The 15,561-nt window shown below is 56.2% G+C and overlaps 1 protein-coding gene across 1 annotated transcript; it reads right to left on the reverse strand.

Annotated features, from left to right (window-relative positions):
* Positions 1-5,409: 5,409 nt before the first annotated feature.
* Positions 5,410-14,702, reverse strand: atg12 (ATG12 autophagy related 12 homolog (S. cerevisiae)). The gene is made up of 4 exons (XM_078208099.1): positions 14,524-14,702; positions 12,060-12,196; positions 6,932-6,994; positions 5,410-6,150 (listed from the first exon to the last, which is right to left on the reverse strand). The coding sequence occupies exons 1-4, from the start codon at positions 14,678-14,680 to the stop codon at positions 6,091-6,093; spliced, it is 417 nt and encodes a 138-aa protein (XP_078064225.1). The 5' UTR covers positions 14,681-14,702; the 3' UTR covers positions 5,410-6,090.
* Between the last annotated feature and the right edge of the window lie 859 nt (positions 14,703-15,561).

Raw genomic sequence — 15,561 nt, forward strand, 5'->3', positions numbered from 1 at the left:
ATGCACTTTCAGCATCATACACGGGGGCTGAATGGCCTCTTTCTGTGCTGTAGGGATTCTAAGGTTCCTCTCGTAGATGGTACACACGGCTGCCTCTGTGCGTCGGTGGTGGAGGGAGTGAGTGTTGAAGGTGGGGGTTAGTGTGTCGATCGAGCGGGGGCTGCTTTGTCCTGGATGGTGTCGAGCTTCTCGAGTGTTGTTGGGAGCCGCAGTCATCCAGGCAAGTGGAGAGTATTCCATCCCACTCCTGACTTGTGTCCTTGTAGATGGTGGACAGGCTTTGGGGGGAGTCAGGAGGTGAGTTACTCTCCGCAGGATTCCCAGCCTCTGACCTGCTCTGGGAGCCACAGTATTTATACGGCTGGGTCTGGTTCAGTGTCTGGTCAATGGGAACCCCCAGGATGTTGATAGTGGGGTATTCAGCGATGGGAACGCCATTGAATGTCAAGGGGGAGATGATTAGATTCTCCCTTTGGGAAGGGCAACGGCACTTTGTGTCAACAGCTACAATGTTGACCAAGGCCCTGACCTTCCTTCCCGCCCCTTGCTGTGTAACTGGTCTGTATTTTGCAGGCGTGCTGTGGTTAGCCATTGTCTCGGAGAGCCTCTTCATCGCTTTCCTCAGCTTTGGCTTCTTCCTCATGTGCCTGGAACTCCTGTACTCGAGGACCGTGGCGGACACTCTGAAAATCAGCTCCTTCGCCGCGATCTTCACTGTCTTATCTGGTGAGTGGCATCCCCCGGAGGAGGGGGAGAGGCGGATGAGGTCCTCAGTTCATGCGGAGAGACTGGGAGAAGTTCCGGGGTGTGTGAGGGGGCGGGGGGGGGGGGGGGGGGGGGGGTTCTCCTTTAAGCGGAACAGGTTAAGCAGAGAGCAGCTTTTCAATAAAACCTGTTGTATGTTACTTTGAATCTACGCGTGCACGCCATGTCTTTTCTGACTGTCAAAACCCTCAACACAAGAAACAGAAGCAGGAGGAGGCCATTCTGCCCTTCGAGCCTGTTCCGTCATTCAATACCACCATGGCTGATCTATGCTGGCCTCAGTTCCTTTTCTGGGCCACTTCCCCACAGCCCTCTATCCCCCAATCTATCAAATATTTACCCAGCTCCACTTTAAACACTTCTAATGATCCAGCCTCCAGCAGCCTCTGGGACAGAGAATTCCAGAGATTCAGCACCCTCTGGGAGAAGAGATTTCTACACACCTCAGTTTGAAGTGACCGGCCCTTTATCTTGTAGCTTTGTCCCCTTGTTCCAGACTTTCCACTGGTGAAAACATCTCACCATCTACCCTGTCAACACCCCCTCAGCATCTTATATGTTTGAATAAGGTCACCCTCACTCTTGGGGAGGCACACTTGGGCCAGGTCGAGTAGGGACGAAGATTTCCCTGAGGGCCGGCTGAGAGTTTCTCAACTCGAGATGTATTAATCGTTGCTGGAGAGGCACATCACCGAGGAGTGCCAACAATTTGCACCGGGGGAGGAAAGGGATGCTGATTGGTCATCGGGTTGACTGGGCAGCACTTGCTGAATAATACTGAGCACGTTGACAGCTACATACCCAGCTCCTGCCTTCACCAAATCAGGAGAACCGAGAATGTGGCTCATTTATACCCGCTCAGAGCAGCATGCATTCTTGCAAAGCGACAAGTCCTCTGCAAAAGGAATCTGCTCAAGCCTTGCGCCGTTTTTAATTGCCGGGGAACTTGGGAACCCATCGCTCACCGTTATTTTGGCCACAGCATTGCCCAGCCCAATATCGAGTTGACCTATCCTGACCTATCAGTCGATTAGCTCCCTTTTCGGGTACATATCGTTTGAAATTTGACATTTGCCTTATACCTGTGGGAACTCATTCTTGGGTTTCACTTGCGGCTCTGCTAGGACTCCTCGGCATGGTGGGACACATGATGTACACCACAGTGTTCCATGTTACAGTCAGCCTGGGGCCGAAGGATTGGAAGCCACAATCATGGGACTATGGATGGTCATTCCAGTGAGTATAACTCTCATTAACGGGCTGAGATCCAGAGTAAAGCTCCCTCTGCACTGTCCCCCATCAAACACTCCCAGGACAGGTACAGCATGGGGTTAGATACAGAGTAAAGCTCCCTCTCCACTGTCCCCCATCAAACACTCCCAGGACAGGTACAGCACAGGGTTAGATACAGAGTAAACCTCCCTCTACACTGTCCCCATCAAACACTCCCAGGACAGGGACAGCACGGGGTTAGATACAGAGTGACGCTCCCTCTACACTGTCCCCATCAAACACTCCCAGGTCAGGTACAGCACGGGGTTAGATACAGAGTAAAGCTCCCTCCACACTGTCCCCATCAAACACTCCCAGGACAGGTACAGCACGGGTTAGACACAGAGTAAAGCTCCCTCTGCACTGTCCCCATCAAACACTCCCAGGACAGGTACAGCACAGGGTTAGATACAGAGTAAAGCTCCCTCTACACTGCCCCATCAAACACTCCCAGGACAGGTACAGCACAGGGTTAGATACAGAGTAAAGCTCCCTCCACACTGTCCCCATCAAACACTCCCAGGACAGGTACAGCACGGGGTTAGATACAGCGTAAAGCTTCCTCTACACTGTCCCCATCAAACACTCCCAGGACAGGTACAGCACGGGGTTAGATACAGAGTAAAGCTCCCTCTACACTGTCCCCATCAAACACTCCCAGGACAGGTACAGCATGGGGTTAGATACAGAGTAAAGCTCCCTCTACACTGTCCCCATCAAACACTCCCAGGACAGGTACAGCATGGGGTTAGATACAGAGTAAAGCTCCCTCTACACTGTCCCCATCAAACACTCCCAGGACAGGTACAGCACGGGGTTAGATACAGAGTAAAGCTCCCTCTAAACTGAAGCTCTGTGATTATCGTGAGATCCTGTTCACAAAGGAGGATTACAAGGTTTGCCAAATTGGATACATCAGCTTAGCGAGTGAAGTTCAAAACGGATTAAAAGTGTTAATAATGAGAAGCAAAGAGCATTTTAGGCCACATCAATTCTGGCAACTCCCACTGCGTTCTGCCCATTCACTTCAACCTGACCCCATCCTCCCAACCCAACACTATCGTATCCATGTGTCACACCTCTGTTGGGGGTTTAACAAGTGAGGGGAGATTGAACAGGAGGATGAGAATTTTAGGGGCTGGAGGAGGTTACAGAGATAGGGAGGGAGCGAGGGAGGGATTTGAACAGGAGGGTGAGAATTGTAGGGGCTGGAGGAGGTTACAGAGATAGGGAGGGAGGGAGCGAGGGAGGGATTGGAACAGGAGGATGAGAATTGTAGGGGCTGGAGGAGGTTACAGAGATAGGGAGGGAGGGAGCGAGGGAGGGATTTGAACAGGAGGATGAGAATTGTAGGGGCTGGAGGAGGTTACAGAGATAGGGAGGGAGGGAGCGAGGGAGGGATTTGAACAGGAGGATGAGAATTGTAGGGACTGGAGGAGGTTACAGAGATAGGGAGGGAGCGAGGGAGGGATTTGAACAGGAGGATGAGAATTGTAGGGACTGGAGGAGGTTACAGAGATAGGGAGGGAGCGAGGGAGGGATTTGAACAGGAGGATGAGAATTGTAGGGACTGGAGGAGGTTACAGAGATAGGGAGGGAGGGAGCGAGGGAGGGATTTGAACAGGAGGATGAGAATTGTAGGGGCTGGAGGAGGTTACAGAGATAGGGAGGGAGGGAGCGAGGGAGGGATTTGAACAGGAGGATGAGAATTGTAGGGGCTGGAGGAGGTTACAGAGATAGGGAGGGAGGGAGCGAGGGAGGGATTTGAACAGGAGGATGAGAATTGTAGGGACTGGAGGAGGTTACAGAGATAGGGAGGGAGGGAGCGAGGGAGGGATTTGAACAGGAGGATGAGGATTGTAGGGGCTGGAGGAGGTTACAGACATAGGGAGGGAGGGGGCGAGGGAGGGATTTGAACAGGAGGATGAGAATTGTAGGGACTGGAGGAGATTACAGAGATAGGGAGGGAGGGAGCGAGGGAGGGATTTGAACAGGAGGATGAGGATTGTAGGGGCTGGAGGAGGTTACAGAGATAGGGAGGGAGGGAGCGAGGGAGGGATTTGAACAGGAGGATGAGAATTGTAGGGACTGGAGGAGATTACAGAGATAGGGAGGGAGGGAGCGAGGGAGGGATTTGAACAGGAGGATGAGAATTGTAGGGGCTGGAGGAGGTAACAGAGATAGGGAGCGAGGGATTTGAACAGGAGGATGGGAATTGTAGGGGCTGGAGGAGGTAACAGAGATAGGGAGCGAGGGATTTGAACAGGAGGATGAGAATTGTAGGGGCTGGAGGAGATTACAGAGATAGGGAGGGAGGGAGCGAGGGAGGGATTTGAACAGGAGGATGAGAATTGTAGGGGCTGGAGGAGGTTACAGAGATAGGGAGGGAGGGAGCGAGGGAGGGATTTGAACAGGAGGATGAGAATTGTAGGGGCTGGAGGAGGTTACAGACATAGGGAGGGAGGGAGTGAGGGGGGGACTTGAACAGGAGGATGAGAATTGTAGGGGCTGGAGGAGGTTACAGAGATAGGGAGGGAGGGGGCGAGGGAGGGATTGGAACAGGAGGATGAGGATTGTAGGGGCTGGAGGAGGTTACAGAGATAGGGAGGGAGGGGGCGAGGGAGGGATTTGAACAGGAGGATGAGAATTGTAGGGACTGGAGGAGGTTACAGAGATAGGGAGGGAGGGAGCGAGGGAGGGATTGGAACAGGAGGATGAGGATTGTAGGGACTGGAGGAGGTTACAGAGATAGGGAGGGAGGGGGCGAGGGAGGGATTGGAACAGGAGGATGAGGATTGTCGGGGCTGGAGGAGGTTACAGAGATAGGGAGGGAGGGGGCGAGGGAGGGATTGGAACAGGAGGATGAGGATTGTAACTGCAATTGCTCTGTCTCTCCCAGCTTGGCCTGGTTCGCCTTCAGTTGCTGCATGGTATCGGCAGTGACCAGCCTGAACTCGTACAGCAAAATCATTGCCCAAATCAAGTATGCCAGGCGGGGCGAGGAGAGTGCCGTCCCAGGAACCAGCCTGGTCATTGACCCCGAGGACGCCCCCTTCCTCTGGCAGCACTCCGTCTTCTCCCTCGAGGGGGGCTCAGGTGGGCTGAAGGGCGGCCGGGACGAGGCTGCACCAGTCCCAGGGAAGAGCACCAGTTTCAACACCTCACTGGAGGAGGAGGAGGAAGCGTGTTAATGTGGGAGCGCGGGAAGTGACCCGGGAAGAGGGCACGGCGGGAGTGAATGGTAATGTCTTTGTGTTCTGCCCCACCTGTGTCACACGGTGCCAACCCCCCCATCCCCTCACCCGAAGCAACATTGAAATTGAGACGGAAAGCCTTCTGCCTCGGGGCTGGATGATTTCACAAGCCTCTGACTTTGCTCTATATACAAACAATTGTTTTATTACAGATTTGACATAATTCTCCCGACATTAAAGAACTGACGCACACGGATAAGAGCTTCAATCATTCTGAGTTCATTGTGGTTCACTGTGGAGTGGGGGTGGACAGGGAGGGACAGGGGGCAGAGAGAAAGAGACCAGGGGCGGCAGGCGGGCAAGGGGGTATGGGAAGAGAGAGAGAGAGACAGAGACCAAGAGGGACAGAGATCCAGGGAGAGACACACACTGACACACAGCAGGATTTACAGCCAGTACAGTTTAAAGGGGATACGTGCGAATGTTCAATCTGGTGCTGGCATTTCTCAGTCCCTCAGACACCCCGAGACTCCGCTGGCATTCACCGCCCCAGTCAATGAAGCAGGCATCACAGTAAGGGGCATCCGGCAGGTGGAGTGAAGGGCACAGACCATCCCCGACAGCCTGGGCGTGCAAGAAACCACACACACAATCGACGTACAACAGCAGGGAGGTGGAGACAGCGATTCCATCTCAGAGAGGGAGAGAGAGAGAGAGAGAAAGCCAACTCCAGTCCACTCTCTCCCGCAGAGGGGTCCCAGCCTGGTGTCTCCTTGATGTGGCAGAACGGGGTGGTGAGGCAGGGGGTTGTGGGGAGCGGTGATGTAGCGCGACTCCCTGGAAAATGTCTGGCCCATTTTCAGCCCCAGGCCTGCGACTTGCAGTAATGTAACACCAGCTTCCCATCACTTCCGAAGCACTGCAGACAAGGAGAGGGATTCACTCACAGCGGGGCAAGAGAAAGAGAGCTTCCCGGCTTCATACAGACCGGCCCACATGCAGGTACCTTCCACCCCCAACGCACCCTTCCAGTGCACCATGTACAACCACCCCCGACAGTGCAGCACTCCCTCAGCACTGACCCTCTGACAGTGCGGCACTCCCTCAGTACTGACCCTCTGACAGTGCAGCACTCCCTCAGCACTGACCCTCTGACAGTGCGGCACTCCCTCAGTACTGACCCTCTGACAGTGCAGCACTCCCTCAGCACTGACCCTCTGACAGTGCGGCACTCCCTCAGCACTGACCCTCTGACCGTGCGGCACTCCCTCAGTACTGACCCTCTGACAGTGCAGCACTCCCTCAGTACTGACCCTCTGACAGTGCAGCACTCCCTCAGTACTGACCCTCTGACAGTGCAGCACTCCCTCAGCACTGACCCTCTGACCGTGCGGCACTCCCTCAGTACTGACCCTCTGACAGTGCAGCACTCCCTCAGTACTGACCCTCTGACAGTGCAGCACTCCCTCAGTACTGACCCTCTGACAGTGCAGCACTCCCTCAGTACTGACCCTCTGACAGTGCGGCACTCCCTCAGTACTGGCACCGGGGGGAGTGTCGGCCTGGATTATGGAGCTCAAATCCTAGAGTATAGACATCTAACCCCGACAGTGCAGCACTCCCTCAGTCAACCAATCTCCGTGACACCCCCTGCCCCGACAGATCAGATACCAGGCTCGCTGTTAAAGCTGGGTTCATACCTCGTATAACGTACCCACGTCCTGGTCCGGGGAAGGCGCGAAGGACTGATTCACGTAGATAAACTGGAAAAGAGAGGGCAGAGTGTTACAAGCCCAGCTGCTGTTACTGGTGCTCAGACAGATCCCGGGGCGAAACCCCAGCTCGATGGACTCAAAACTTTTATTTTTCCGCTTTGTGACATGGATGAGAAGATTGGCTGCAACGGCCAACTGAGTTTTAGCAAAAGGATATCACGTTTATTAAAGCTGAGAAGATTAATAGAGTGAGCGACCCCCATTACCCCAGCCACATCCTCACTCACATAGACAGATTTACACAGAGAACGCAAGTTACAAAATCTACCTCAGAGTCCTACAGCAAAGACCCTTCTGCCCACTGGGTCTGCACTGACAATATTTACCACTAAAGTCACACTAACCTGCAGGTGGAGCCGGAGGACATTGGTGGAGCGTTGAATTTGTTGGAATAGAGAAGACTGAGGGGGCGAGTGCTGGGAATTGGGATTAGGTGGGAGTTGAGGTGTTTCCAATGTGTCAGTGCAGACTCGATGGGCCGAAAGGCCTCTTCTGCACGGTATGATTCTCTGAATCCCATTTTCCTGCACCTGTCCCATATCCTTGAATGTTATAATATTTCAAGAACTTATCCAAATATTTTGTAAAGGTTGTGAGGTTTCCAGTCTCCACTCCCTTCCCAGGCAGCGCACTCCCGATTCCCACCACCCTCTGAGTGAAAGAGCTTTTCTCAAATTCCCTGAATCTCCTGCCTCTCACCCTAAAACTGTGCCCCCTCGTGACTGACCCCTCAACCCGGGGGAGCAGCTGATCCCTGCTCACCCGGTCCATATCCCTCAGAATCTTATACACCTCAATCATGTCCCCCCCTCAGCCCTCTCTGCTCCAGAGAAAATAACCCCAGCCTCTCTCCCCTCCCTCAGCCTTCTCTGCTCCAGAGAAAACAATCCCAGCCTCTCTCCCCCCCCCCTCAGCCCTCTCTGCTCCAGAGAAAATAACCCCAGCCTCTCTCCCCCCCCTCAGCCTTCTCTGCTCCAGAGAAAACAATCCCAGCCTATCTCCTTACAGCTCTAATGCTCCGTCCCAGGCAGCATCCTGGTGAATCTCCTCTGTACCCCCTCTAGTACAATCACATCCTCCCTATAGTGAGGTGACCAGTACTGCGCACAGTACTGCAGCTGTGGCCTAACCAACACTCTGTACAGCTCCAACATTACCTCCTTGCTCTTATACTCTATACCACCACTGATAAAAGCAAGTGTCCCATTTACCTTCTTAACTATTCTATTCACCTGCTCTGCCACCTTCAGGAATATATAGCCCAAAATCCCTCTGTTCCTCTGAGCTTCCCAGTGTCCTGCCATTCATTAAATACTCCCTCGTCTTGTTACTGCCTCCAAACTCTTTCATACTCTATTGTTTTAGATAAGTACACAGTCCCTATAACCCAACAGGTCAACTGTGGTCAGACACCCCACACTCTGACAGCAAGTGGCAGAGGCTACCCAACCAACTGCTGTGGATTAGTCAGCAAATCCGCCCCCGCTCCCCCGCAAGATTCTCGTTACACTTCCCAAACACACCACCACAACCTTCTAGAAGGACAAGAGCAGCAGGTACTTGGGAACACGTGTGAATAGCGTTTGAGGACTCAGGGTCTGTACTAGATGGAGTTTAGAAGGATGAGGGGTTAATCTCATTGAAACTTACTGAATACTGAGAGGCCTGGATAGAGTGGATGTGGGGAAGATGTATCCATTTGTGGAAGAGACTACGATCCGAGAGCACAGCCTCAGAGTAAAGGGACGACCCTTTAGTACCGAAATGAGGAGGAATTTCTTGAGCCAAAGGGTGGTGAATCTGTGGAACTCGGGTCATTGAGGGTAATAATCCAGTCGGACACTCCCCCCCGGTGTCAGTACTGAGGGAGTGCCGCACTGTCAGAGGGTCAGTACTGAGGGAGTGCCGCACTGTCAGAGGGTTAGTACTGAGGGAGTGCCGCACTGTCAGAGGGTCAGTGCTGAGGGAGTGCCGCACGGTCAGAGGGTCAGTACTGAGGGAGTGCCGCACTGTCAGAGGGTCAGTACTGAGGGAGTGCCGCACTGTCAGAGGGTCAGTACTGAGGGAGTGCCGCACTGTCAGAGGGTCAGTACTGAGGGAGTGCTGCACTGTTAGAGGGTCAGTACTGAGGGAGTGCTGCACTGTCAGAGGGTCAGTACTGAGGGAGTGCCGTACTGTCAGAGGGTCAGTGCTGAGGGAGTGCCGCACTGTCAGAGGGTCAGTACTGAGGGAGTGCTGCACTGTCAGAGGGTCAGTACTGAGGGAGTGCCGCACTGTCAGAGGGTCAGTACTGAGGGAGTGCCGCACTGTCAGAGGGTCAGTGCTGAGGGAGTGCCGCACTGTCAGAGGGTCAGTACTGAGGGAGTGCCGCACTGTCAGAGGGTCAGTGCTGAGGGAGTGCTGCACTGTCAGAGGGTCAGTGCTGAGGGAGTGCCGCACTGTCAGAGGGTCAGTGCTGAGGGAGTGCCGCACTGTCAGAGGGTCAGTGCTGAGGGAGTGCCGCACTGTCAGAGGGTCAGTACTGAGGGAGTGCCGCACTGTCAGAGGGTCAGTGCTGAGGGAGTGCTGCACTGTCAGAGGGTCAGTGCTGAGGGAGTGCCACACTGTCAGAGGGTCAGTGCTGAGGGAGTGCCGCACTGTCAGAGGGTCAGTACTGAGGGAGTGCCGCACTGTCAGAGGGTCAGTGCTGAGGGAGTGTCGCACTGTCAGAGGGTGAGAGCTGAGGGAGTGCCGCACTGTCAGAGGGGCAGTACTAAGGGAGTGCCGCACTGTCAGAGGGTCAGTACTGAGGGAGTGCCGCACTGTCAGAGGGTCAGTACTGAGGGAGTGCCACACTGTCAGAGGGTGAGTGCTGAGGGAGCGCCGCACTGTCAGAGGGACATTACTGAGGGAGTGCTGCACTGTCAGAGGGTGAGTGCTGAGGGAGTGCCACACTGTCAGAGGGTCAGGACTGAGGGAGTGCCGCACTGTCAGTGCTGAGGGAGTGCCGCACTGTCAGAGGGTGAGTGCTGAGGGAGTGCCGCACTGTCAGAGGGTCAGTGCTGAGGGAGTGCCGCACTGTCAGAGGGTCAGTGCTGAGGGAGCACCACGCTGTCAGAGGGTCAGTACTGAGGGACTGCCGCACTGTCAGAGGGTGAGTGCTGAGGGAGTGCCGCACTGTCAGAGGGTCAGTGCTGAGGGAGTGCCGCACTGTCAGAGGGTCAGTGCTGAGGGAGTGCTGCACTGTCAGAGGGTCAGTGCTGAGGGAGTGCCGCACTGTCAGAGGGTCAGTACTGAGGGAGCACCACCACGCTGTCAGAGGGTCAGTCGCACTGTCAGAGGGTCAGTACTGAGGGAGCACCACGCTGTCAGAGGGTCAGTACTGAGGGAGTGCCGCACTGTCAGAGGGTCAGTGCTGAGGGAGTGCCGCACTGTCAGAGGGTCAGTACTGAGGGAGTGCTGCACTGTCAGAGGGTCAGTACTGAGGGAGTGCTGCACTGTCAGAGGGTCAGTGCTGAGGGAGTGCCGCACTGTCAGAGGGTCAGTGCTGAGGGAATGCCGCACTGTCAGAGGGTCAGTGCTGAGGGAGCGCTGCACTGTCAGAGGGTCAGTGCTGAGGGAGTGCTGCACTGTCAGAGGGTCAGTACTGAGGGAGTGCCGCACTGTCAGAGGGTCAGTACTGAGGGAGTGCTGCACTGTCAGAGGGTCAGTTCTGAGGGAGTGCTGCACTGTCAGAGGGTCAGTACTGAGGGAGTGCCGCACTGTCGGAGGGTCAGTACTGAGGGAGTGCCGCACTGTCAGAGGGTCAGTACTGAGGGAGTGCCGCACTGTCAGAGGGTCAGTGCTGAGGGAGTGCTGCACTGTCAGAGGGTCAGTGCTGAGGGAGTGCCACACTGTCAGAGGGTCAGTGCTGAGGGAGTGCCGCACTGTCAGAGGGTCAGTACTGAGGGAGTGCCGCACTGTCAGAGGGTCAGTGCTGAGGGAGTGCCGCACTGTCAGAGGGTCAGTACTGAGGGAGCACCACCACGCTGTCAGAGGGTCAGTCGCACTGTCAGAGGGTCAGTACTGAGGGAGCACCACGCTGTCAGAGGGTCAGTACTGAGGGAGTGCCGCACTGTCAGAGGGTCAGTACTGAGGGAGTGCTGCACTGTCAGAGGGTCAGTACTGAGGGAGTGCCGCACTGTCAGAGGGTCAGTGCTGAGGGAATGCCGCACTGTCAGAGGGTCAGTGCTGAGGGAGCGCTGCACTGTCAGAGGGTCAGTGCTGAGGGAGTGCTGCACTGTCAGAGGGTCAGTACTGAGGGAGTGCCGCACTGTCAGAGGGTCAGTACTGAGGGAGTGCTGCACTGTCAGAGGGTCAGTTCTGAGGGAGTGCTGCACTGTCAGAGGGTCAGTACTGAGGGAGTGCCGCACTGTCAGAGGGTCAGTACTGAGAAGTGCCGCACTGTCAGAGGGTCAGTGCTGAGGGAGTGCCGCACTGTCAGAGGGTCAGTACTGAGGGAGTGCCGCACTGTCGGAGGGTCAGTACTGAGGGAGTGCCGCACTGTCAGAGGGTCAGTACTGAGGGAGGGCCGCACTGTCAGAGGGTCAGTACTGAGGGAGTGCCGCACTGTCAGAGGGTCAGTACTGAGGGAGTGCCGCACTGTCAGAGGGTCAGTACTGAGGGAGCCCCGCACTGTCAGAGGGTCAGTGCTGAGGGAGTGCCGCACTGTCAGAGGGTCAGTGCTGAGGGAGTGCCGCACTGTCAGAGGGTCAGTGCTGAGGGAGTGCTGCACTGTCAGAGGGTCAGTACTGAGGGAGTGCCGCACTGTCAGAGGGTCAGTGCTGAGGGAGTGCCACACTGTCAGAGGGTCAGTGCTGAGGGAGTGCCGCACTGTCAGAGGGTCAGTACTGAGGGAGTGCCGCACTGTCAGAGGGTCAGTGCTGAGGGAGTGCCACACTGTCAGAGGGTCAGTACTGAGGGAGTGCAGCACTGTCAGAGGGTCAGTACTGAGGGAGTGCCGCACTGTCAGAGGGTCAGTACTGAGGGAGTGCTGCACTGTCAGAGGTTGAGGAGCACTCTCTCTGCCACTCACCAGCTGTTCTGCCGTCTCCACCTTGAGGAACTTCTTGATGAATTGACCGAGTCCCTGGATTGTCCGTGACCTTTCCACTGTCCATTTTTTCTGCTTCATGATCGGGGTGTCACCCACAGCCTTCAGGAGCACATCGACTGTCGGGGGAAACACAGCAAGGCAGACAGAGAACGGTTACATGAGTCGGGGTGCTCATATTAACCACTCACCAATTCCCTCCCATCCCCATACTTCCCTCACTACCAGCAAGAGCACCCCTCCCCTAAACAGGGTCGAGACGTGGCCCCCCCTGCTCCCAATATACTGGTCATCCCTCCATTACCTTTTGTGACTCAATGTTGTCTCTGTTCCTCCTCTGGCCCCTCAAGCTCCTCTCACTCTGCACCCCAGAAACACTCCCTCAAACTCACCACCTCTCACCAACCCCCTCCCCTCCTCCCCCCACCCACACTACACTCCCATCACCTACCCTCCCTCAACCTACGACTCTTTCTGTCGTGCTAGTCCAATCCTTTCACTCAACCTACTCTCCCTTGAGCCAGCCCCTTCCTTTCCCTCATTCTACTCTCCTTTTCCCTCGACTTATTCACCCTCCAGCTTTTCCCTCCTTTCCTTCAATCAGCTCTCCCTTGAACTGTTCCCCTCCGTTCCCTCAACCTCGTGTCCCCTTTTCCCTCGACATACTTGCCATCAAGCTATTCCCCTCATTTTCCTCTACCTACTCTCCCTCGAGCGACTCCCGTCCATTCTCTGTATTGACTCTTCCTCGAGCTGCTAACTCCCTTTCCCTCGACCTGCCTACCCTGGAGTTACTCTCCTCCTTTCCCTTGAACTATTCCCCTACTTTCCCTCAACCACCCTTCCTTGACCTCTTGACTATATCCCTTGACCGCTCTCCCCCCGCCCCCCTTGACCACTCCCCCGCACCCTTCACCACTCCCCCCGCCCCACTAGACCGCTCTCCCCCACCCCTTGACCGCTCTCCCCCGCCCCCCTTGACCACTCCCCCGCCCCCCTTGACCACTCCCCCCGCCCCCCTTGACCGCTCTCCCCCACCCCTTGACCGCTCTCCCCCCACCCCCCTTGACCGCTCTCCCCCTTGACCGCTTTCCCCCGCCCCCCTTGACCACTCCCCCCACCCCCCTTGACCACTCTCCCCCACCCCCCTTGACCGCTCTCCCCCCACCCCCCTTGACCGCTCCCCCCCACCCCCCCTTGACCGCTCCCCCCCGCCCCCCCTTGACCGCTCCCCCCACCCCCCTTGACCGCTATCCCCCCACCTCCCCTTGACCGCTATCCCCCCACCCCCCCTTGACCGCTCTCCCCACCCCCCTTGACCGCTCTCCCCACACCCCCTTGACCGCTCTCCCCACCCTGCTTGACCGCTCCCCCCCCCGTGACCGTTCTCCCCCTGACCCCCATGACCGCTCTTCCCCACCCTCCTTGACCGCTCTCCCCCGGCCCCCTTGACCAATCTCCCCGCCCTCTCTGGCCTGCTCTCCCCGCCCCCCTTGACCGCTCTCTCCGCCCCCTTGACCGCTCTCCCTGCCCCCCTTGACCGCTGTCCCCTGCCCCCCTTGACTGTTCTCCCCACCCCCCTTGACCGCTCCCCCGCCCCCTTGACCACACTCCCCCCCACCCCCTTGACCGCTCTCCCCGCCTCCTTTACCATGCTCGCCGCCCCCCTTGACCGTGCTCCCCCACCCCTTTGACCACCCCCCCACTCCTCCTTGATCTCCCCCCACCCCCCTTGACCATTCTCCCCCATCCCTTGACCACTCTTCGCCCACCCATTGACTGCTCTCCCCTGCCCCTTGACCCCTTCAACCCCACATTGACCCCCTCCCCTCCCGCCCCAAATGGCCGCTGACAGTTGCCTCGTCCTATCCACCTGCACGCGCTATCCTCGACACCCTATTGGACAATAGCACCAAAAGGGGTAACGTTTGATTGGTGGGCCGGCACGTCAGTCAACATCCACCCCGCCCCCACCAACATGGCCCGCCCCTTTAACTGTCACTTAGAACCCGCCCCCTCGGGCTCCACTGGACGCCGCATAGGCCAGCAGGACCAATTCCAATTGGTCAATTGAAACGTCAATCACTACGGCAGCCCGCCCTCCATCTTCCCCATTGGCCGCAAGCGGCTTTCCATTGGTTGTCGTCAACGATTCGCCAATCAGCACACCTCCCCAAGTTGGAACCCGCCCATTCGTCATCAATCCGCTGCTGATTGGCGACAGCGAATGATGGCAACAAACCCGATTGGTCCGCCCCCGCGTCAATCAATGAGGTAGGTATGCTTCTTTGACAGGCCAGAGCCCGCCCCATGGCGACCGCCCATTGGCCGACAGCCCCGTCAATCATCAGCACCCCCACCACGTGGGCAGCAGCAGCCGCCGGACACGCCCGGCGGTGGGTGGCCGCCATCTTGTGGTTGGCAGCCGGAGTGTTTGCATTCTCACTTTTCTTCTTCAGTTCGGCCTGCGCTTCCTCAGCCGCCGCCGTCGACGAAGGAGAAGCAGGAGGGGGCGGCGCCGGCCCGCCGGGCGAACCATTCGCCGGTGCGGCCTCTCCGTCCCCGTCCGCCGTTGCGCCTCCTTCGTTCTCGGCGTCCGCCATCTCGTTTCGGAGGCCGACTGGGGCCGCGCCGGAAGTGACGTTTGTATCCTGGCAAACAGGGGCTATGGTTCAATGAGTCGGATTGGGAGGTGCGCATGCGTGGCGGATGCCCGTCGACCATGTTTGTTACTGGCAAGGTAGCCTGAGTTGTAATAGGCAAAGTACCATTCAGCCCGTTACTTTCCTGCTGCTAGCCCACTGCAGCTTCTTCCCACTTGTAAATGACCTCAACTATTTGATTTGATGTTTTTATTGTCAAATGTGCTGGTATACAGTGAAAAGTATTGTTTCTTCTGCACTATATAGACAAGTTGACGAAGGAACAGCCTGTTCCGAAAGCTAGTGGCTTTTGCTGCCGAATAAACCTGTTGGACTTTAACCTGGTGTTGTTAGACTTCTTACTGTGTTTACCCCAGTCCAACGCCGGCATCTCCACATCATGACTATATAGACAAAGCATACTGTACATAGAGAAGGAGAGCGTGCAGAATGTAGTGTTAGTCATAGCTAGGCTGTAGAGAAAGATCAGCTTAGTATGTTTATTTGGATATTTATTTGCCCGATATTTATTTGCCCGATATTTTGACGACTTGTGGGCAGTGGGTGAGTGTATTGTTGCAGAACTTGGTGATGTCACAAGTAACGTTTATTTATTAGTCACAAGTAAGGCTTACGTTAACACTGCAATGAAGTTACTGTGAAAATCCCCTAGTCGCCACACTCCGGCACCTGTTCGGGTACAGTGAGCGAGAATTTAGCACGGCCAATGCACCCTAACCAGCACGTCTTTCAGACTGTGGGAGGAAACCGGAGCACCCGGAGGAAACCCACGCAGACACGGGGAGAACGTGCAGACTCCGCACAGACAGTGACCCAAGCCG

Source organism: Mustelus asterias, unplaced genomic scaffold (genome assembly GCF_964213995.1).
Source record: "Mustelus asterias unplaced genomic scaffold, sMusAst1.hap1.1 HAP1_SCAFFOLD_3167, whole genome shotgun sequence".
NCBI classification, from domain to species: Eukaryota; Metazoa; Chordata; class Chondrichthyes; order Carcharhiniformes; family Triakidae; genus Mustelus; species Mustelus asterias.

Excerpts from the sequence above, each read along its gene's own strand:
- atg12 (XM_078208099.1), bottom strand. The coding sequence starts at position 14,680 with ATGGCGGACGCCGAGAACGAAGGAGGCGCAACGGCGGACGGGGACGGA. Across the intron at positions 12,197-14,523 it reads GGCCGAACTGAAGAAGAAAA|TCGATGTGCTCCTGAAGGCT; the intron begins GTGAGAATGCAA and ends TTCCCCCGACAG. Across the intron at positions 6,151-6,931 it reads ACGTGGGTACGTTATACGAG|TGCTTCGGAAGTGATGGGAA; the intron begins GTATGAACCCAG and ends CCTTGTCTGCAG.